At 42.7% G+C, this 22,548-nt stretch overlaps 1 protein-coding gene across 2 annotated transcripts; it reads right to left on the bottom strand.

The window, feature by feature from the left end:
- Positions 1–17,254: 17,254 nt before the first annotated feature.
- On the bottom strand, positions 17,255–19,187 carry LOC100273913 (uncharacterized). 2 transcript variants are annotated; one of them, XM_008669811.3, is made up of 3 exons: positions 18,884–19,155; positions 18,020–18,429; positions 17,255–17,946 (listed from the first exon to the last, which is right to left on the bottom strand). In XM_008669811.3, exons 1-3 carry the CDS (start codon positions 18,945–18,947, stop codon positions 17,539–17,541), a joined length of 882 nt encoding a protein of 293 aa, XP_008668033.1. In that variant the 5' UTR covers positions 18,948–19,155; the 3' UTR covers positions 17,255–17,538.
- Positions 19,188–22,548: the final 3,361 nt, after the last annotated feature.

The raw sequence follows: 22,548 nt of genomic DNA, 5'->3' as shown, positions 1-22,548 counted from the left end.
TATTGGATTCGTCTATCCTGACTACCGTTACCCGCTACGGGGTCAGAAAAGAAAAGGTGCAGTTTCTGTGAAGGAAGTTGCTTCGGTCGCTTCTAGTGAGCCTACGCCGAAGAGAAAAAAGGTGAAGGTTCTTACCCACCGGCCACGCTACATTGAGCCGGCCATAGTGCCTGATTTTGGTGGTGAGACCTCTTCGGCCACTGAAGCCAGAGAACCTACACATCTGCAGAATATTGAAGAGCCGACTGCAATGTCGGAGATGGAAAAAATTGAAGAACCAAGGGCTGAAGAGACAAGGACATCAGAAGTTTTAAGTCCTTCGGCAAGAGTTGAGGTGTCAATTCCGAAGGCACAAAAGGATCTTACAACAACTCCCAAGAGGAAGAGAATGGTCAACGTTTTAGATGTGCTAGAAACAATAAAATCTTCAAGCTCTACTCCGAAGAGAGCTGCCGAAGCTTCAAAAACACAAATTGAAGAGATCGAAACTGGGCCTTCAGAGCCCACCAAGAAGAAATCCTTTGAAATTAGAAAAGAAACGGAAAAAGAATCTATAGAAGAAATTTTATCTAAGAAAACTGCCATTCCTATTCCCGAAGCATCTTCCGAAGCCCTCAACTATGTTTTTCGTTATGCTTCGGGTAAAAAATTGACTGAAAAAGAAAAGCGAGAAGCTCAGTTCTATGCGCAAAAATTGAAATATCCAAAAGGGGCACTGATATTCAACGGCAGTGGAGAAGAAGACTTCTTGTATTGTCTCCCTGACAGCAAGGAGATTTCTGTCTGTCGGGAGATGAGCAAGAGCTTCAGATTCCCGACATTAGAAGACGGACTTTCGGTGCTGTCAAAAGATGAGTTGGCCGACAGCTTAGCATACAATAGTTTAAAGGTGAGAAATTGAGATTTTTGTATTTAAAACAAAATTTTTCATTTGCTTAAACTTCATACCGCATTTTTTGCAGGGCCTTATTCTTAGCAATGCCCTCAGGGCACAAAAAGATGCCGAAGATGAAGAGTGTACCATAGCCTTGAACAACCTTCGTTCCGAAGTAATTGAACTAAGGAACGAAGGTCTTGAAAAAGATAAAATATTAAACTCATTGTTGAGTAAAATAAAAGAAGACGAAGCTGTTTCCAAAGCCCAAGCCGAAGCTCAGAAACAGGAAATCGAAGATCTTCGAAAACAGCTATTCGAAGCTAAAGAAAAATGTGCTGTTGCAGAAGCTAAACGAGAAATTAGCGATCAAACGACAAAATGTTTAGAGAAAAACATTGAAGAACTTCGTATATCCAAGGAAAAATGTTTTGAGAAATCTATGGATTGTGTGAAGAGAATAAAAATTAGCTTCGCCAACGTTGGCGCGTACTCAAGCGAGGAGAATTTCATAATGGGCGATCCCGAGGGCCCAATTGAATGGACCAGCCACGAAGCTGAAGCTTTTGAGAAAGTTTTGAGTGGCCGTGGGGACATATGCGTCTTCTTGGGTGCTAGGGGGATTGCCGCTATCTTGGAGAGGATAGGCTGCGAACATGTGAAATCCTTGGCGCAAACTGAAGTTGCCTTATCTATTGAAGATACAAAAGACTTCTCGGCCGAAGCAAGCTTGGTTGGTGGAAAATTTTTCACCGACATCTGGGAAAATGGCGGTCGGGAGATGGCTCAAGAAATTATAAGGAAAAGTGAAAAAGATACTCACGATGCTAGAGAAGCAGCAGAGGCCGCTGAGAAAACTGTGGATCTCGAGAGGCGAATAGGTATTGATTAATAGCTTTTGACTTAATGTTCTAATTTTATGACTTCGAACTTATTTACGCTTTGCATCACAGCCGCACTATCTCCTCCCCTAGAGCCCGTCGAGCCATTGGCGGACCCCAAAGCAAAGGAGTATGATGAAATTATAAAAATGGCCGAAGCTATTATGGATAAAGTTGTTGATCAACTATTAAACGAAGCTGCAGAAGTAGTTTTAAAAGAAGATTAGCTTTTATTGTAAAGACATTTGGAATGTAATATTTGCTGGACAATGTGTGTAATATTTTATAATTTTGAATGTAATATATAAGCTGTTTATGATTCAATTCTTTACGATGCATGAAACTTTACGTACATACCGTTTTTGAGCCTTCGGCGAAAAAACACCTTCCCTTCTTTTCATGCTTCGTGAAGAATATTCATATTCTGTAAAAAATATACAGTTTCCGAAAAAACATTATGCTTCATAAACAATAGATCTCTTTTTCATATTAAAGTTGACGAAGCTGTATTTCTTGAAAACTTATTTTGTGCCTTGGCACTTCTTCGAAACAATCTCCGAAGTTGAATATTGTAGGTCAACATTGTATACCCTTCCGAAGGTCAACATTGCATCCCCTTCTTGTGCCATTGATGCAATATGATGTATAATGTTATGCTATGCACATGATGTAATGATGTAATGACATGTAAAATGATATTTACGCCGAAGGTACACACACATTCCCCAGTAGAGCACACAATTTTTTTGCCGTTTATTTTTCGGCTTCACCGCTTATTTTTCGGTGTAGCAGCGCTGACTTTTCGCTGTAAGCCTCCCTTAGGAGCTTCTTCGCCTTTTACTTTAGCGGAATCAGCGTTTATTTTTCGCTGTAAGCCTCCCTTAGGAGCTTCTTCGCCTTTTACATCAGCGGAATCAGCGTTTATTTTTCGCTGTAAGCTCTGCATTCCCTTTGGAACGACTTTTGAGCAGAAAACTTACACTGCGCTCCCTTAGGAACGACTTTCTGTAACTTCGACAAACTTACGCTGCGTTTCGTAGAACGACTTTTTTTGTAACTTTGAGGTATTTTCTGTAGCCATGAGCTCTTAAGAACGAGTTTTTATGCTTCGGCCCCCCTTTTTGAACTTCGTAATTCTATGGAGAAGATATATCTTCGCTATTGCACAAACGAAGCGATTACAAGAAATTAAAATCAACAAGAAAAAGCTTAAGCTTTTAATGATTGTTCCTTACTAAAAAGAAAAAATGATGACAAATACAAGGACTATTTCAGAAGTAGGATATCTTATAGTAAATGTGCTTCGACTCTGGCACAGTACTGTTGACTGTACGAGCTTCGGACTCCTCTCTGAAGTCTCGCTGCTGATGAGTATGTTGGCTCCCTTCTGGCTGCTGGCCTCGTTGTATTGGTGGTGGAGGTGGGAGTTGTTGCCAAGATGCCTGAGGTTGGCTTGCCGAAGCAATAGAAGTTGCGGGATGGTTACCCACATACTCTGGAATGTACGGTGAGTGGTACGAAGCGGTATGCATAACTTGCTTCGGCTGGCTCTGTTGGGCTGCAGCTTCTGCTATCTCTTTCTGTTTCTGGATGGTGACATGGCACATCCTGGTAGTATGGCCCTTGTCCTCACCGCAGAATAGACAATAAATTTTCCTGGGCTGATCCCCAAATCTTCCTCTGAAGCCCCTGGCACCTCTGCCCCTTGGAGCTGGGGGTCGAGGATAACTCTGTTGCTGTCCCGAAGCCTGAGAGGAGTATTGCGGTCTCTGCTGCTGAGTTCCCCTGTCGTCACTCTGAGTGGAATGAATTGATCTGACGTGCATAGGGTGGATTCTCCCTCCGAAGCCCCTGACCATTTCGGAGAATCTGTAAGCTTCCTCCCTTCTCTGCCGAAAATCATTATCAGCACGGATGTATTCATCCATCTTCTGAAGCAGCTTCTCCAGGGTCTGAGGGGGTTTCCTGGCGAAGTATTGGGCCGAAGGTCCTGGCAGAAGCCCCTTGATCATGGCCTCAATGACAATTTCGTTGGGCACTGTTGGCGCTTGTGCCCTCAGACGCAGGAACCTTCGGACATACGCCTGGCGGTATTCTTCTTGGTCTTGCATGCACTAGAACAAAGCTTGAGCAGTGACCGGCTTTGTCTGAAATCCTTGGAAACTGGTAATCAGCATGTCCTTCAGCTTCTGCCATGACATGATTGTTCCTGGCCGAAGAGAGGAGTACCAGGTTTGTGCCACATTTTTGACTGCCATGACGAAAGATTTTGCCATGACTGCAGTGTTGCCACCATACGAAGATATTGTTGCTTCGTAGCTCATCAAAAACTGCTTCGGATCTGAGTGTCCGTCATACATGGGGAGCTGGGGTGGCTTGTAAGATGGGGGCCAAGGTGTAGCCTGCAGCTCTGCTGACAGAGGAGAAGCATCATCAAAAGCAAAATTTCCATGATGGAAATCTTCATACCAGTCATCCTCGTTGTAGAAGCCTTCTTGCTGCAGCTCTCTGTGCTAGGGCCTTCGGTTCTGCTCATCTTGAGCAAGATGACGCACTTCTTCGGTAGCTTCGTCAATCTGCCTTTGCAGGTCAGCTAGCCAAGCCATCTTCTCCTTCTTTTTCTGTACCTGTTGATGAAGCATTTCCATATTCCTAATCTCTTGGTCCAAGTCATCCTCTTGAGGTGTTGGACTGGTGGCCTTCCTCTTCTGGCTTCGTGCCTCTCGAAGAGAAAGGGTCTCTTGGTTCGTATCCAGCGTCTGCTGAGCGGCAACCCCTGTCGCTGAAGCTTTCTTTGGCGGCATGACGAAGGTCGATGCTTGCCGAAGGTGGTCGAAAAGGGTTCACCGGAGGTGGGCGCCAATGTTGGGGACTTGTTCTCAAATACTATGAGTTAAGAACAAGGCAACACAGAAAATGTTAAACGTTATAGTCCTTCGTCCTCCGAAGCGTTATTTCCCTTAGGATATAATGACTTTCGGAGGACAAGGATTACAAAGGCCATACCTTCGTAAATCACAACACATGATGTTGAGAGAAAGGATCATATGAGAAATAAAAAATAATGTAAACAGTCATATATTATTATTATCTCATTTCTATTTTATTACCATAGGAAAATAGAAATGACGTTAAATTACGAGTGTACCTTCGTCTCAAAGGAAGGCAAAAAGCATGAGCGTGACGCAAAAACGAATGCCAAATCCCCGTGAACAGTATGGGGTTACTGTTCACCTATTTATAGGCACAAGACGCAGCACATGTAAAATTACACTCATGCCCTTTACATTTGCTAATAACTCTATAGTATTCCATCGAGGTTAAAATAGCCTTTTCATCTCTAAGTCGGTTTCCCTTTCTGCTATCATGCCGAAGCCTTCCCGCGCACAGCTTCGGCTTTGTGTTATCCTTCGTACTCTTTTTGTGCTTCTTCACGCGGTGGTTTCGATTCAAGACCGAAGGTACCTGTTTATGCATTATACTTCCAGAAACATTGTTAAATCATGTTTTTGAGGACCTTCGGAAGCCGAAGGCCCCCAACAATTCTTTTAGGGGAGTAATATTTTAGAGAGCAAGTCTTTATTTGCTTCCTATTTGTTTTCAATGTTAGCCCTAGGGCTTTTTCAAGGCTGCGACGGCGCGGCTAATGGCTGCGATTGCAGAGGGGGAAAGGGAGAGAGAGAGAGGGAGCACCTGACAGTGACAAGGTGGTGCGGGGACGGCAGCACAGGGATGATCGCCGGCGAAGATCCTCGGGGATGAAATCACGTAGCCTGATGGCGTGGTTAAAATGAACTGGCGCCAGGGACTTGGAAATATTTTGTCCTCCCGCGCGCCACCCATTTATATAGGCGCATTTCTACTAGTGGTTGACATAAAAAGTTGTCAGTATAATGGCTTCCACAGACTGTAAAAGCCATTTCTACTGGCGGTTCTCTATGACAACCGCCAGTATAAATGGTTTTCTACTCGCGGTTTCTTTTGTGAAGCTCCAGTAGAAATATTATTTATATATTGAATTTAGTATAATTTTTTATATTATTTAGTATAGTTTTTATATATTGTTTATGATACTATTTATATATTACATTAAGTATACCTTTATATATTATTTAATATAGTTTTATATATTGTTTAGTATACTTTTTATATATTGTATAGTATTTAGTCTACCTCTCTCCCCCTCCCTCCTCTCTCTCCTCTCTCCCTCCTCTCAACCTCTCTCTCCCCTCTACCTCTCTCCCTCCTCTATCCCTCTCCCTCCTCTCTCTCTATCCATCTTCCTCTCCCTCATTAATGGAATTAAACTTCTTTCCTTGACCACAAAAATTGAACGAAGGCAATGAAGAAAATATATTGTTCTCAAACTTAGTAGACAAGTCCTAACAACAATCAATTACATGACAAGTATATAATCCAGGAAGCTATTGTTATGCCTTGTCCATCGTGGCGTACGCAGGGCAATGAATTGTGTGGGATGATTCTCTCAAAGTTCCTTATCTTGGTTGGATGGTCTACAAAAAGAGACATGTCGTTGAACTGGTTAAAATCCTCTAAATCAGATACACCATGAACTCCTATAACTCGTTGTTTTCCAGGAAAAACAACATGCTTCGGTTTGTCGGTGCTTTTCTTCTCATTGTTTGAAATGATTTGTTCAGCATGGAAGACCTTGTGCAGCACGATTAGCAAGGATCCATGGATCATCTTTGTAACCTACCTTACTTAGATCAAGAACTCTGGCCCCATAGTTGTCCACCGTGACATGTTTGTCTTCAACCCATTGACATTGGAAAACCGAGATCTGAAATGTACCATAGTCTATTTCCCATATGTCCTCTATAAAGCCAAAATATGTAATAATCTTACCAGTTTCATCGTCTATGGCCTCGCATCGAACACCACTAATTTGTGACATGCTCATTTTGTCCTTGGACTTGGTACAAAATGTGAATCCACTAATGTCACAGGTCTTCTTCTCTACCAAAGGTCCTCAAGACGGAGAAATTTTCTATAAGCAACAAGACTGAATGACGAAGCTACAACAAGCATGCGTAAAGTGCCGAAGGACGGCAACTTCGGCTTAAGGTGGTTACGAAGATCAAACACGATGTTGAGTCGAAGAGGAAAAGACTAGTTAATCCCCGTTGTTTTGTATTAGGATTATGTGTATATATTAGGGTCATAAATGTATTTTTATCCGGGCTACGTCCTGTTCCTATAAATACATGAATGGTACCCCTCGTACTGTTCATGCAGAATTGAGACTACACTCCCATTTACTCCTTCAAGCAAGCCGATGGTATCAATGTAATATATGTAATATATTACTTTGTTAATACATGATATAAACTTCAATGTTATTTAATGTTCAATATGTTATAAATAATTATTATAAAGTTACATTGGAAGATACATTTTTGTATTTGTGAATGATGAAGACTTGTTCTTCATAACCATCGTCCAAGAACCATCAAACCTGAAAGGATTTAATGCTTCGAAGGATGAAGGTCCTTTTCATATAACATTTGTGTTATCTTGTTTTGTGATTCAACAATCATAAACATTTGCCAATTTTAGAAAGGATGGCCTCAAGTTAAACCTGGAAAATGTGTCTTCGGGGTAAAGAAAGGAAAATTCTTTGGATGTCGAGTATCAATAAAAGGAATTGAAGCTATCCCAAACAAAATAGAAGCTATACATCGGATGGAACCACCAAAATCAAGAAAAGGTGCTTAGAGATTGACAAGCATGCTGGCATCGTTGAATAGATTTATTTCAGGATCAGCAGAAAGGAATCTGCCATTCTTCGAAGTACTAAAGTCACCCGAAGTTTTTCAATGGGGGCCGGCCCAAAAAAAGGCCTTTGAAGATTTGAAACAATATCTTATACAGTTGACAACCTTGACACCACCTTCATCAGAAGCCCCATTGCTGTTGTATGTAGCTACTTCCAACGCTGTAGTTAGTGCAGCGTTGGTTCAAGAAAAGCAAGAGGAACAAACAAAGAAACAAGTTCGAATTTATTTCGTCTCCAAAGTATTAAGTCCATCGAAAAGAAATTACACAAAGATGGAAAAGGTACTGTATGCTGTACTAATGGCCTCTAGGAAGCTTCGGCATTATTTCCAGTCCTATCATACAGTAGTACCTTCGTCCCAACCTCTAAAGGATGTCATAAGAATCAGAGAATCTACAGCAAGGGTTGGCAAGTGGCTGCAGAGTTGAACGAGTTCACCATTGACTTTGTTCATAGATCTTCGATTCAATCCCAAGCACTAGCATACTTCATTGTCGATTGGACGCTTAGGGCTCATGAAGAACTACACCAAAAGATACCGAAGCCTCGACAGTATTCTGTGATGGATCATGGGGAACCTTCGGCGCAGGTGCAGCCGCTATTCTAATTTCACCATAAAAAATGAAAACATGCTACGCAGCGAGATTGGAGGTCAATTGCACAAACAATATTGCAGAATACAAAGTTGCCCTTTTTGGGCTTTGAAAGCATAGGGCCACGGGGATAAGAAGGGCAATGCTTAAATATGACTCTCAAGTCATCACATGCCAGGTTGACAAAAGTAGTAAGGCATGAGACCCGAAGTTGAAAAATATCTTGACATAGTCCGAAGAATGGAAGCCTCCTTCGAAAGATTTTTAGTGAAAAATATCCCAAGAGGAGACAATGAACAAGCAGATTTGCTAGCTAAATCAGCGGCACAAGGGTTCCCGCTTCCCCAGAAGTATTCTTTCAAACTCTCAAAGCACCTTCTACCGAACTCATGGGGTAAGAGCGGTGCTTACAATTTTGCCTGTGCATAGCGAAGATTGGAGAACAGAAATTGTATCTTTTCTCTAGGGAAACTATCCTTCGGATGATGAAGTTTACATAAAAAGGATGTGTTGGGGACTTGTTCTCAAATGCTATGAGTTAAGAACAAGGCAACACAAAAATGTTAGTGGTTAAAGCCCTTCGTCCTTCGAAGCATTATTTCCCTTAGGATATAATGATCTTCAGACGAAGGTCATGAAGGACGTACCTTCATCATTGCAGTTTATATTAATGAAAGAAGAAGCATATGAAACATGAGAAATAACATGAATAATCATATGACATCAGCATAAATCTTTATTATGTCATCATGAATAAACATGAACAATACTGAGTTACATTTGTACCTTCGGCTTGACAGAAGGCAAGAGTCCAAACGTGACGCACAAGTGAATACAAGTCAGCGTGAACAGTACAGGGGTACTGTTCATCTATTTATAGGCACATGGCAGAGCCTGTGTAAAATTACATTCATGCCCTTTATGTTCACTACTGACTTAAGGACAATCAACGAGGACTAGATAGCCTTTTCCCCTTTAAGTCGGTTCCTTTTTCTGCCGTTGAGCCGAAGCTTCCTTGCGTGTAGCTTCGGAGCTGGTTCAACCTTCGTCTCGACCATGGTTTTCATATTATGTACAGTTTTATTCCGAGTCCGAAGGTTCCTGTACATATATTACACTTGGGAAACATTGTTAATCATGTTTTTGAGGACCTTCGGAAGACGAAGGCCCCCAACAGTAGCCCCTCGCAGTATTAATTTGTTATAACAACGAATTCAGGCTGTAATGTGAACAAAGGCCTAAAGCCGAAGGTCCGAAAAAACACCGTCCCTTTGCTAGAATAGCAACAGTCATTGACACGCGAGGTCCACCAAGTTGCAAAGCACTGGGCGTATAAATATGAACCCTAGGGGAGAGGAGAGGGAAGAGAGAGGACGGAGAGAGAGAGGGAGGAGGGGGAGAGGGAGAGGGAGAGAGAGTAGAGCTAGGAGAGTGAGAGAGAGGGAGAGGAGAGAGGGAGGGAGGGAGAGAGAGGGGAAGGGATGGAGGGAGAGAGAGAGGGAAAGGGTTAATATTGTATTAATAATGTATTAATATTGTGTTAATATTATATGAATCCATTGTATGAATACAAAGTCTAGCACGTCAAGAGGATATTAGTACTAGTTTAAGCCAACAAACAGTACTAATATTAAGTTACTTAGTACCGGTTCAAAGAGAATAAAACGGTCCTAAGACAATAAAACGGAGAGGTCGGGTAGTCTGCAGGTACTATAAACCTCTTCCTGAGTCACAGGCTCACACCCAGTTCTTTGTCTTCCTCTCCTCGATCTCTTTGGCCTCTTCCGTCGTTGCAACCCCATTGGACCTAGTGGATGCCCTTGCCGCGTGCCTCAAGGCACGTACTCCGGCGGGCGGCTGGCAAAGTCACGACTCATGCATCACCGCCACCTCAAGCTCCGATGTCGGTCGAGGCTTAATCATCAAGACATCGTATGCTAGTTTTTCATGCGTGCCTGTAGAGTTCTCTCGAATCGCCGCCGTGGGCCCATCTACTCACCACCATGAGGTGGGCTCCTCGACTCTAATGACTACACGCGAGTCGTCTCCGCGCCCATCACCACCGAGGCCACCATTGAAGATTAATTACATCGTCGTGCATGTGGAGCCGGTGGCGCTAATCATCATCATCATTGTCTACGACGACGAAGATATGGAGATCGATTGGACAACACTGATGGACGAGGAGGAGTAGAAATATATGTTCTAATCTTAGTATGATATTATATATAAGAACTTAGTATGATGGATGACTTATTATGTAAGAAGTTAGTATGATATTATATATATATATGTTCTAATCTTCTGTTCCAATCTTTGTGTTCAATTATGTGAATCTTTGTTGTAATCTTTAGTTTTGTAGATGTTCTATAAAATGGGTAATTACTAGAAACCGGTACAAAAAGTCTGATGAAAGGGGTACACAACTCGATAATATCTGTACGACTCTCCCTCTCTATACATTCTACACGACTCTCCATCTCTCTCTCTCTCTACATCATATACGACTCTCCCTCTCTCCCTCTCTATACATAACTTGATAATATTCGTAACATGATATAAGGGGTTAGAGTTAGGAGTTAGGGTTAGGGGTCAGTGCTACACGTTAGTGTTAAGGGTTAGGGTTAAGTGTTATGGTTATGGTTAGTGGTTAGGGTTAGGGGTTAGGGTTAAGGGTTAGTGTTAAGGGTTAGGGTTAAGTGTTATGGTTAGGGGTTAGTGTTAGTGGTTAAGGGTTAGGGTTAGGGGTTAGGGTTAAAGGTTAAGGTTTAGGGTTTTGGATTTAGGGTTATGCTTAAGGGTTATGGTTAAGGGTTAAGGGTTAGGGTTAGGGTTAGTGTATTTGTTAATATGAATTTAATTATTGCTTATATTAATATGTGTTAATATGTATTTAATTGTTGCTTATGTATATATTGCTCAATGAGTTCTCCGGTCAAGGACCAAGGATTAAGGCCCGACCACATGGACAAGAGTGTTGCTCAAGAACAATCTAGTGGTGAAGGATATGAAACACCTAGTGACCCTTGTCCTAGCATAGATAGGGTCGCTCGCCATGAGTTGCAACGTGACCCTACTTATGATCCACGAGAGTGTGAGGTAAAGTACACATCCTTAATTTTGAGTGTGTACCTAATTAGCTGATTTCACAATGTCTATTACACATGCATGATTTCTTGTGCATTTTATTACATGAATAGGAGGTCTTGTCTCAATATCGTGCGATACTCGATGGAGTTGCGACACGATACCAAGATGTACTGGAACAGACCCAAGATGCACCATAACAGGTCGAGACAACCATCGAGAGGTCAAGGAGATGGAAGTAGAGCGATTGGAAAAGAGGTGACAGAGGACTGAACAAGTTTGTTGACAACAACTATAAAACCACAGATGTGAGGCCGTAGGTTAGCCCCCAGCGCTAGAAGTGGCACTACCTAGGTTTCGGAATGCACTTGGGTTCTTAGTTAGAGATAATCTTGACATCACAATCCGACAATGGAGAGATGTGTCAGATGATGTCAAGAATCAAATGTGGAAGAAGCTATTAATGAGGTTCGTTCCGCCTCGGGGTTCAGAAGAACTCATGAAGGAATACACGATGAAGTAGTTTGCAATCAATTTCCAAAACTCGAGGTCGGAGATGAATACAAAGTTGGCAAAGAAAGGCGAGGACCGGCCAAAAAATATAAAATCTCAGCAGGTCAGTGGGTAGTATTTCTAGAGCAGAGGAGCAATCCTGATTTCATATCTCTAAGCGAGGTAAATTTGGAACTATCTAAGAAGAACAAGTACCACCACCACCTAGGCACAGGTGGATACAAGCGTCAGATTCCTAAATGGAGATAAGAAGATGCCGAGAAGAAGACCGTAGGGTTGCTGACATTGTCAGATCAACTTGGTGAAAGGACGGCAAATTGGATATGTGCTAGAAAACCAAGGGAAACCGAGTCTGGTTTATCTTTTGATGATCCAACTGTCAAAGAAACAGCAAAAAATATATATGCAATGGCAGCTAAGCAGAGCCATGGAACTTTTAAGCCACAAAGGGAGAGAGACATCCTAATGGTTGATCTCGATAACCCTGAGCACCCTAGTCATGTACGAGGAACATCGTCTATGGAATGATGGAAGGAAGATTCGGACCACATTGGGAAGGTCTGTACAAGAAACATGATCGATGCAAGGAAGAGATGGCAGATTATTTTAAGGAGGAGGCTAAGAAAGCGTTTAGAGTCCTGATGTCTCAAATGCTATTGAATCCTCCTCTAGAATTGATGCAGCAATTGGTGAGTATGATGTCTGTTCAACAGATGACCACTCCACAAATGCAACTAATTCCAGTATCTCAACCGTTGGCTTTCACCGATTGTACGACCATCCCAAGCTCTGTCGCATCAACGGGAAATAAGGCCCGCTATCCAGTTGATGACGTCACAAGGCCTGTCGCGTGCACACTAGTTATAATATATGCTATTAAAAATCATTGTATAAAAAAGTAGGCATAGGCCTTGTGACCCCAGGATGCAAGTTCCATGGAAGCGGCATTCCAGAAGAATATTGTAGGGTAGAAGTGGCGACAGTCGTCCAAGGATCCGAGGACGACATGCTAGACATCCCTAGACCCAAAGGTATTGAGAAACTTGGACAAGCTTTCAAGAATTTCATCCTTTGGCCTCGAAGGGATGTCGAATTGGTTGATCCACCGCCTCCTCAAACAGTAGTTCCTATTGTAGACCCATCATCACCTCTTCAAACTTCACATGCTGCTCCTCATCCTCTTTCTAACTCACCGTCTCCGCCACAAGCATCGCCATTCAGGGCTCAACATCTTCTCCTCGCCATTCTCTTGGTGACCCACTATGTAAGCCACCAACAAGGGATCCACCTTCTCCACAGCCATCAAGGGATCCACGACCACCAAAGAAATCTAAATTTGCTATACCAAAATTGGTGTCCACGTTCGAGAAAAATAAGAGTAAAGCTACTACTACTGGCACAACTCGATTTTTGAAAGGGATTAGATGGAGGCTCACGTCACAAACTATTGATTTAGTCGAGAACGAGGAGTCTACAAAAAAGGCTGAGGCAATGGCCACAAAGATAAAGAAGCCAACTAAGGCAGATTATAAAAATGTGCCTAAATTATGTGTCGGGCAGACCTCTACTCACTTTTAAGAAACTAAGGAAGGTTCCGGCTGGTATTAAAAGGTTGCATGACTGGTACATGCGGGCATCTTCAGTTGGCATCGACGCCATCAGTGTTAATATACCAGACCATGCTTTTATTGGTTTAGACCGAAAGGCCTTTGTTGCATTCGAGGACATGCTTTTATTGATTTACTCGACATGCAACTTGTAACAATGTTTGCATTGTTAGTGTCGCTCATACTTCCACATATATGTGTTATTATTAGTGTATAAATTTTCAATAACTGACATGCACGTGTGCCTTGCAGAATGCAACATGATCAGTAGGAGATCCTTTACGGTACCAAGCCCAATGCTAGTGCCGGTAAAAGGGTTGGGTATCTCAACCCAATCCAGATATCGGAGAAAAGCAACACTTTCAGAATAAAAAATGACAATGAAGAATTAAACGGAAAGACGAACGAAGAAGTTGAGGGGCGTATCAAGGGACTAAAGAAATATTTTGAAGCAAGATACGCCACCTACATAGGACACACAATGCTTCAATTTTAAGACAGGGAATCCATAGTGGCCCCTTACAACTTTAAGTAAGTGCGATTTTTCATAAATAAAATCAATAATTTCAATACACACGCATCATAAATTTGATTCGTATAGGGGTCACTAGATATGCTTCATCATTTATCCTAAGGTTGGAAAGGTGCTGGTGCTCGACTCCTTGAACTACAACCCTTCAACCAATGCAAAATTCCTTAGCATATTAGAGTTGTAAGCCTTTTCTATGCATGCTACTTATATCGATGAGAATTTTAGAATAACATGGTTATTCTATTTGAGATCATGGGGCATATAGGTTCTATAATCTGCAAGGTGGAAAGTACGATACGACGAAAAAGATTCATGCCACTAGACATCCATTGTGACTAGCCGGTAAGTATGTGAATTTATAAATACATATCATATGCAATGTTGTAAATAAATAACCAATCTCATGTTATGTAGTGCCACAAGCAACCACAAGACCGGTCCTATGTGGGTTCTATGTGTGCGAGTTCATGAGAGTGAACGGATGATACATCACGAACCTTGGCCATGTATTATTAGTAATAGCCATATATGCATTTATGTCATTAAAGATGCAAATGTGTTATCGAGTGTAAATAGATGATATTTATAACTTCCTTTGCAGGAATTTCAACGAGGAAAGCCAGAGAACTTGATCGAAGGTGCATTGTATGGCATAGTTAAGGACCTATGCACATTAATATTGAAAGAGATAATTCCTGTTGAAGGGAAATATCACGATCCTACCGGTACATTACCTAGGCCAGAGTTTAGAATATTCATAGAAATTATTACACTATCTCGTAGCCGAGGAAAATAGCATTTCTACTGGCGGTTCCAAAATGATTGTAAGTGGAAATGTTGATTTCTATTGACACCTAGCACTGGCGGCACTAAAAAAAAGACAGTGGAAATACCTTTAAAACCGCCACTATAGAGCTTCTGTGTACTAATGTTGGTTGTTAAAGTCTCCTTCACCCACCTAGACTTGAATCCAGCATGCTAGGCATCCCAAACTGTGTTTAATAATCTAGTCACTGTTTGGTAATTAATCATGACTGCTCGATCCTTAAGACAAAACCAAGAGGATAAAGGGTACATGATAGTCTCCATTTCAAATTATAAGACATCCAGAGTATCTCATGTTTGATCAAATTTATAGAATGAACTAGACTAAATTTATAAAGGGAATTAGAAAGACTTACAACATCAAATAGGTGTACTATCAGGGGCGGATCTTCGACCGGGGCTGCCTGGGCTGCAACCCCAGTCGCGGCCCAGTAAAGCGAAGGGGCCCATCACTGACGGCCTGCCGCGTCCACGCTACCCTCCAGCCGCTGAGCTGCCGAGACGCAGACGCCCTCTACCCTCCACTCCTCTATCTCCAGCCGCCGCCCTCTACCAGCCTCCCTCTACCGATCTACCCTCCAGGCTCCAGCTCCAGCCGCCGCCCGCCAGCCGGACGCTGGTGAGCCGCCCACGCCCGGAGGACAGAGCACCGCCGCCCCGCGGCCCGTAGCGCCGCTCGCCCGGAGGCCGGACCGCCGGAGCACAGCCGTAGTGCCGCTCGCCCCGCTCGAAGCACTGCCGCGTGCCCGTGACCACGCCGTTGTCCCGTCGCCGCTCCGCGCCCCCTCCTTCGACCTTTGCCTTGGTTCCGCCGCGCACGCAGTGGCCGGAGTCCGGAGCATACGAGGCGAGCATCCGTGAGCCGAGTAGGGGTTTGTGAAGCAGACAAGCAGTGATTTGTGACCGTGCGCTTAACCCTAGCTGTGATTTGTGAAGCAAACAAGAAGTGAAGGTGAAACGTGTGCTATTGTTTGCTTTGAGTTTGATTTGAAGTTTTGATTTGATTATTTATTTGGTAGTAATCCCATGTTTGTACATATTCAAGATGAAAAGATTTTGAAGCATTTTGAAGGCTTAAGAACTTGGAAGATAAATTTACCTCGCAACATCAACGCATGAATGATATGTGTAAGATTATTCTATTTCTAGAATTCGTATCGACTTATTTTTGGACTACATATTTCTTGAATGTTTAAATTATATCTTGCTTCTTGTGTCATATTAAACATCAATTATATTATTTTTGTTTGGTTTAAAAAATTTTATAGCCTTATCTTAGTAGCCCCCTCTTGGATCAATCCTGGATCCGTCACTGTGTACTATGGAATTATAATTAATGTCTAATGATATTTATTTGATATTTATAAATATTACTATTTTCTCATATAAATTTTGAGATGCTTTGACTATGCAAGTAAGTTAAAATGATTATAGTTTGAGATGGAAGGAGTTCATATAGCACATACATAAAAGGAAATTCAATAGCAAAGGAGATCAGCATAATCAAAAACGCTGTTAATTATTAGTGTATCCAATTCAAATAATGCACAGTCGCCTGATGATGTCCTCGCAGAAGGCCGTTAAAGTAAGGGGGTGTTTGGTTTCTAGGGACTAATGTTTAGTCCCTAGATTTTATTCCATTTTAGTTCCAAAATTACCAAATATAGAAACTAAAACTTTATTTTAGTTTCTATATTTAGCAATTTATACACTAAAAAGGAATAAAATGAAGGGACTAAACATTAGTCCCTATAAACCAAACACCCCCTAAAACAGATCGTTCCCGTACACGCTCCACATATGAAAAACTGCGGGCAGATATGTTGTACCCATTGGCTTTATTTAGCTAATTGTGCGCTTCACTTTTCCGAGCAAGACGCATCTAGAAGAAGCTGCTGGGCCACACCCTGTACTACTACTGCTATCGCTGGTGTGCATTACAATATTGGCATAGAGGGCCGCATCAAAGCGAGCACATTCTCCCCCCATCCCCTTCTAATCGCCAATCAGCCAGAAAGACCTCAATTTTCTTTGCCCTGCTCCACATGGTTAAACAAGTCCACTCGTTGTCCCTGTCACTAGATACCTTTAATTTGCTGCACTTCCGTTGTTGCCTAAAGAAGCACATCCTAGATTGACAATCTGGGTACAAATACGGCATGTGAAAAAGTTTTAACTCTCTCTCTCTATATATATAGGCCGGTGGATACGAAGACTTTCATCTAACTAGTGTTTACCTAACTCTTTACCGTACCCATGCATCATGGTCCCTCTCTGCATGTGGTATCGTAACAAAAATGACCTTACAAATCTTTCAGAAAAAATGAGTTTAGTAATATACTCCTAGCTAGTTAGAAGACCAAGTACACTGTATCCTCATGCATTTTCTCCATCCCCTGTCTCCCTAATCCTGTCTGTCCTGCTGTGTTTCTACATGTGGTCATGTGTCGATCTCTCTGATAACCATGCCCACAAAGTACGAGTATCTTATATACTGTCCACATTATATGATTGTTCTAGATTAGATACAGCGAGAGAGATGTCTAAAAATTAACTGCATGTCAACCAAGATTTATAGAACAATAACCGTATTACCCGGCCTATCTCCTCTCGTAGCCCGTGTTTCAGGCTTTCAGCCCGCCAGTGAAAAATACAGAAATTAACTACTCCATATAAATTAACTCTACATAGTAGTATATAGTTACCGCGTCCCGGACCCATGCATGCATAATATAATGTACAGCGCCATATTTTACAAGAATGGTAGATACGATACCAAGAGTGATCTCCAGCCTCCAGGCAGCCAACAGCTTAGCTGTTGCTGTTCTACCAACCCTCACCGCCGTACCAGCTGCCGATGCCTGCGCTCTGCTCCTCGGCGAAGAATCCGTCGCCGGCGGCGGCGGCGCTGAAGAAGCCGTCCGCTTCCTGGTCCAAATGCGAATCCCCATGGTATACGGAAGGGAAAGAGGACGTCAAGAAGGAGGTGAAACCCGTGAAGCCCAGCGGGTGGCTGGTTTCTTGCTGCTGCTGATGGTCTAAGGCCGCGCCGGAGTAAGGGTAGGGCGACGCCTCCTCGTTGAACACGGCGCTCGAGTCGCTGTCCGTCGACCCGTCCTTGTTATACACAGCGGCTGCTGCTGCTGACCTCGTCGCCACCGGCAGCAGCTCCTCCGCCGCGGACTCCAGCTTCACCTCCATCTGCTTTTCCACCATGCCCCTCAGCTCCTTTATCTGACGACATGACATGACAGCTGATCTATAAATCAAAACCTCCACTCCACAATGAAAGCAATCCATCGCGTACCTCGGCGGCGAGGGCGTCTTTGTCGCGGCGGAGCGCGTCGCACTCGACGCGGAGTGCGTCGTGGCGCACGCGGAGCGCGGCGAAGTCGCGCTCGATCTGCTTGGTCTTCCAGCGCGCGCGGCGGTTCTGAAACCAGACGGCGACCTGGCGCGGGTGGAGGCTGAGGTCGCGCGCGATCCGGGCCTTGCGCTCTGGGTCCAGCTTGTTGTCTACCTCGAAGCTCCGCTCCAGGGCGCGCACCTGATCCGCCGCCAGCCGCCGCTTCTTCTCCCCGAGGCCGCCGCGGGACCCTGCGAGCTCCTCTTCTTCGTCCACCTCCTCGTCGTACGCCCCGGCGTCCACGTCGTCGCGCTCAGCCGCGGCCGTAGCATCGCCGTCCACTCCGTGCGGCTCCATGGACCTGCAGCTATCTTCTGCAAGTGCAAGCAAGGGAGAGATGAAGCTAGCTGGCTAGACTTAATTATTAGGCCATGTTGTGCCTGTCGATATATATATATATATATATATATATATATATATATATATATATATATATATATATATATATATATATATATATATATATATATATATATATATATATATATATATATATATATATATATAAATTTGCTGTCTTTGTCACGCTGACACTAACCTATACGGTTTCATATGCATCAAATCAAATGCATATGTATACGACTAAAAATCATGTTCACAAGATATTAGTTAGACCAAAATTTAGATGTAAGACGAACTGCGAAGCAACCAACCGTACGTACTCTTTTTTCTTGTTGTTGTATTTCCGATATTATTTGGATGAAAATAATAATTGAAGAATAAATATAGTTGTGTTTTGAAATAATTTGGGAGATTGTTGTCTACCTTGTAGATCTGTGGTTGCTTGCCCGCTGACCATTGAAGAACCTCTGCTGGTCGGCCTCTTCATCCGTGCTCAACTCTTGAGTGGAAATGAAGCTGGAGAGAGCTGAGAGAGATGGAGATCTTGCTATTGCATAGGAGGGTTCACATACAACGGCAGAACAGGGATGGCACTGGGACTTTGCTGTGCTAAAGGCTTGGAGAGGAGAGAGCCTGGATCTACAAGTAAACAAGCTGGCACTAGAGACTTGCCCAGCGCAAGTAAACTAGCTGATGATGCAAGAGGCCAAAGGAGGTGTATAAATAAAAGCAGCGGTTGGGTTGGGCATGTGGGTGGTGCCCTGCTGATGGCTTGTGCCACAGATATTTGATACCTAACATGTTATCTTTGGCAGGTAAGCCTTTCCTACTTCATATTTTCGTTTCAAAAATTAGATTCACAACTTAAACAACCTTAGCATACAATGCTACAATTATGATATGACTATTTTTTTTTATTTTAATTACCTTGAAGAAACCATCATTGTTCAATTTCAAGACTAACGATTTTGGCCAAATATCTAAAATTGGGTAGAATATTTCTTACTCCATGTCTGCATTTTTACAGCTGCACAATTTTCAGCACTTCACTAATTTCAACTGTGCGTATGGACTGTTGGGTTGTACTTTGGCATAGAAGTGGAAGTTGAAGTGCAGAAATTGCATTCTTGTAAGAACCATTCCTGAATAAAACTGTGGCCAGTAAGATGTTTTTAAAGGAGTAAATTTTCTCCTGCATGCTATTGCAGTAGCAGATAACTCAGCATAAATTGACTTTGCAAGGACACAACATCCTGCCCGAGACCATTTATGAATTGCATTATAAAAAATAGAGTAGTTAGGTGCCCGTGTGTTGCTATTATTTCCATTTATATTTAGTATAAAGTATAAAACACAAAGATATATGTGTTCTGTTGACTAGGTGTATGTGAATGTAAGTTTGGAGCCAACAACTAGGTTTGAATTCACATTTATGTATAATTTTAGCTTTTTTGTCATTTGAATAGGGGGGAGCCGATCAACAGTGGAAATTGGTGATTTATAGCAGTAAAGAATTGAAGTGAGTTATTTTTAAAATACAATTCAAAAAGAATTATGATGGTCTTTCTTGCTGCAAACAATGCGACAAAAGGAATCTCCTTAGTCGATCTTTTGGGTGCAGCTTGCCTCATTATTAATACTGATGTCCTCGATTCCACTTGGTGTGTAGCAGCTTATCAATGTATGTGCTATCTTTTCTTTTGTCCAAAGATTTCCCGTGAAAATAGATTACCTCAGATCAAGATTTTTTTGCAAGTGATGAAGAAAAATGAAAATACAGATTTACCAAATGGGACATTTTATAGCATAAAAAAACCAAGGTGGCCTTGGAATTCATAATTTAGACATCAAGAACACAACTCTACTAAATAAGTGGCTTTTCAAATTGCTCACAACTGAGGGTACTTGGCAACAGATACTATACAAAAAATATTTAGGATCTAAGTCTCTTTCTCAATTTCAATGGAAGAACAAGGACTGACCTTTTTGAGCTAGCATGACGAAGGTTACCCATAATCCATATTTTGGCTCAGCTTATATAGAATATCACCATTGACTCCATGTGTTGAACCTTGCATGCTTTTCACTAAATACCTGTTCAACACTCAACACCCTGGTTAATCCTTTAATTGTGTTATCATCCAAATACCAAAACCCATAAGGGACTCTCATTGTGGCATATAGAACCAAGGAGGTCATGAACTGTGGCACCAAATACATCCAAGATGATTGGTGATTGGGCTACTAGTCCCTTAGCACAAAGGTAGAACCTCAGGAATAGGGTGCACATGGAGAAAAATACATATTGATATAGAGTTTGAAATGGTGCAACAAGTTCATTACATTGTCTGTCACTAGTTAGTGTCATAGAACCCTATGTTAGGAAACACCTAGAGGACATGCAACCACTAATGATAAATCATGTTTGGAGGCATGGTTCAAAAATAGCACAAGATCAATTTCACAACATGACTCAAGCAACATGACATACCCTATGGAAAACCCGATGATGATGAGACCACTACTTAGTCCTTAATGACTTGTACTACGGTCATAAGTGAATATTGGGGACATAAATGTACTTTTGTCCGAGCTCTGTCCCATGCCTATAAATAGATGAACAGTAGCACCGTACTGTTCACGCTGATTTGTAATCTCCCTTGCATCAACACCTTCGAGCAAGCCGAAGGTATCATTGTAATATAAATCTTGTTAATTTTCATGCATGTTCTGTGGAATGCAAATACGAAGGAATCATTGAGATACTCTTACTGTTTTCATCTCTTTGCATTCTTGTTTATCTATAAGATGATGATATGTCCTTCATAACCTTCGTCTGATGATCATTACGTCCGTGAGGAGATAATGCTTCGGAAGACGAAGGTCTTTAATACTTAGCAATTGTGTTGCCTTGTTCTTGCTTCACAGCATTTGAGAACAAGTGCCCAACATTGGCGCCCACCTCCGGTGAATTCACTTCCACGATCTTCGACAAGCATTCACCTTCATCATGCCGCCGAGAAGGCAATAGTGCCAGGGGCTGCCCTGTAGCCACTGGACACCAATCAGGATATGCTCTCACTGAGAGAAGATAGGAGCCAGAAGAGAAAGGCTACCGGCCCAACACCTCAGGAGGAGGAGTTGGACCAGGAAATCAGAGACTTAGAAGCTATACATCACCAAGTACGGAGGAAAAGGAAAAGTTGCTTCGGCTAGCCGAACTTGAAAGGAAGATCGACGAAGACGCTGAATAAATGTGCCACATCGGGTAGGATGACCAAGGACGAGGGCCTCAACACAGAGAGCTTCGTCAAGAAACTCCAATCAACGATGATGGATGGTATGATGACTTGTACCATGGTAATTTTGCTTTTTATGATGCTTCTCCCCTAGCAGCAGAGTTGCAGGCTACTCCATGGCCACCTTCATACAAGCCGCCACAACTCCCCATGTATGATGGGCACTCCGACCCGAAGCAATTCCTCATGAGCTACGAATCAACCATATCATCATATGGTGGCAACACTGCTGTCATGGCAAAGTCCTTCGTCATGACAGTCAGGAGTGTGGCTCAGACTTGGTATTCTTCTCTTCGGCCGGGAACAATTACATCGTGGCAAAAGCTGAAGGATATGCTAGTCACAAGCTTCCAGGGCTTCCAAACGAAGCTAGTGACTGCTCAAGCTCTATTCCCGTGCACGTAAGAAATGAGGAGTATTTGTAGGCATACGTCCGAAGGTTTTTGCGACTAAGAGCCTAGGCGCCAACAGTGCCTAATGAAATCGTCATCGAAGCCATGATCAAGGGGCTCCAACCAGGACCGACATCACAATATTTTGCAACAAAGCCACCATAAACCAAGCAGAAGCTTCTCTAGAAGATGGATGAATACATCCAAGCTGACAATGATTTCCATCAAAGAAGGGAGGAAGCCTACAGGTATTCCAAGATGACTAGGGGCTTCGGAGGAAGACTCCACCCTAGGCATGTAATCCCAACACAAATGACGATAGGGTAAATCACACATAGAGCAGCCAGCAAAGCTCACAATCTTCGGGAATGCAGCAAACTTCCTACAGGCCACCAGC

This window comes from Zea mays, chromosome 1 (genome assembly GCF_902167145.1).
Source record: "Zea mays cultivar B73 chromosome 1, Zm-B73-REFERENCE-NAM-5.0, whole genome shotgun sequence".
NCBI lineage: Eukaryota > Viridiplantae > Streptophyta > Magnoliopsida > Poales > Poaceae > Zea > Zea mays.
This window is presented reverse-complemented; position numbering and strand designations above follow the sequence as displayed.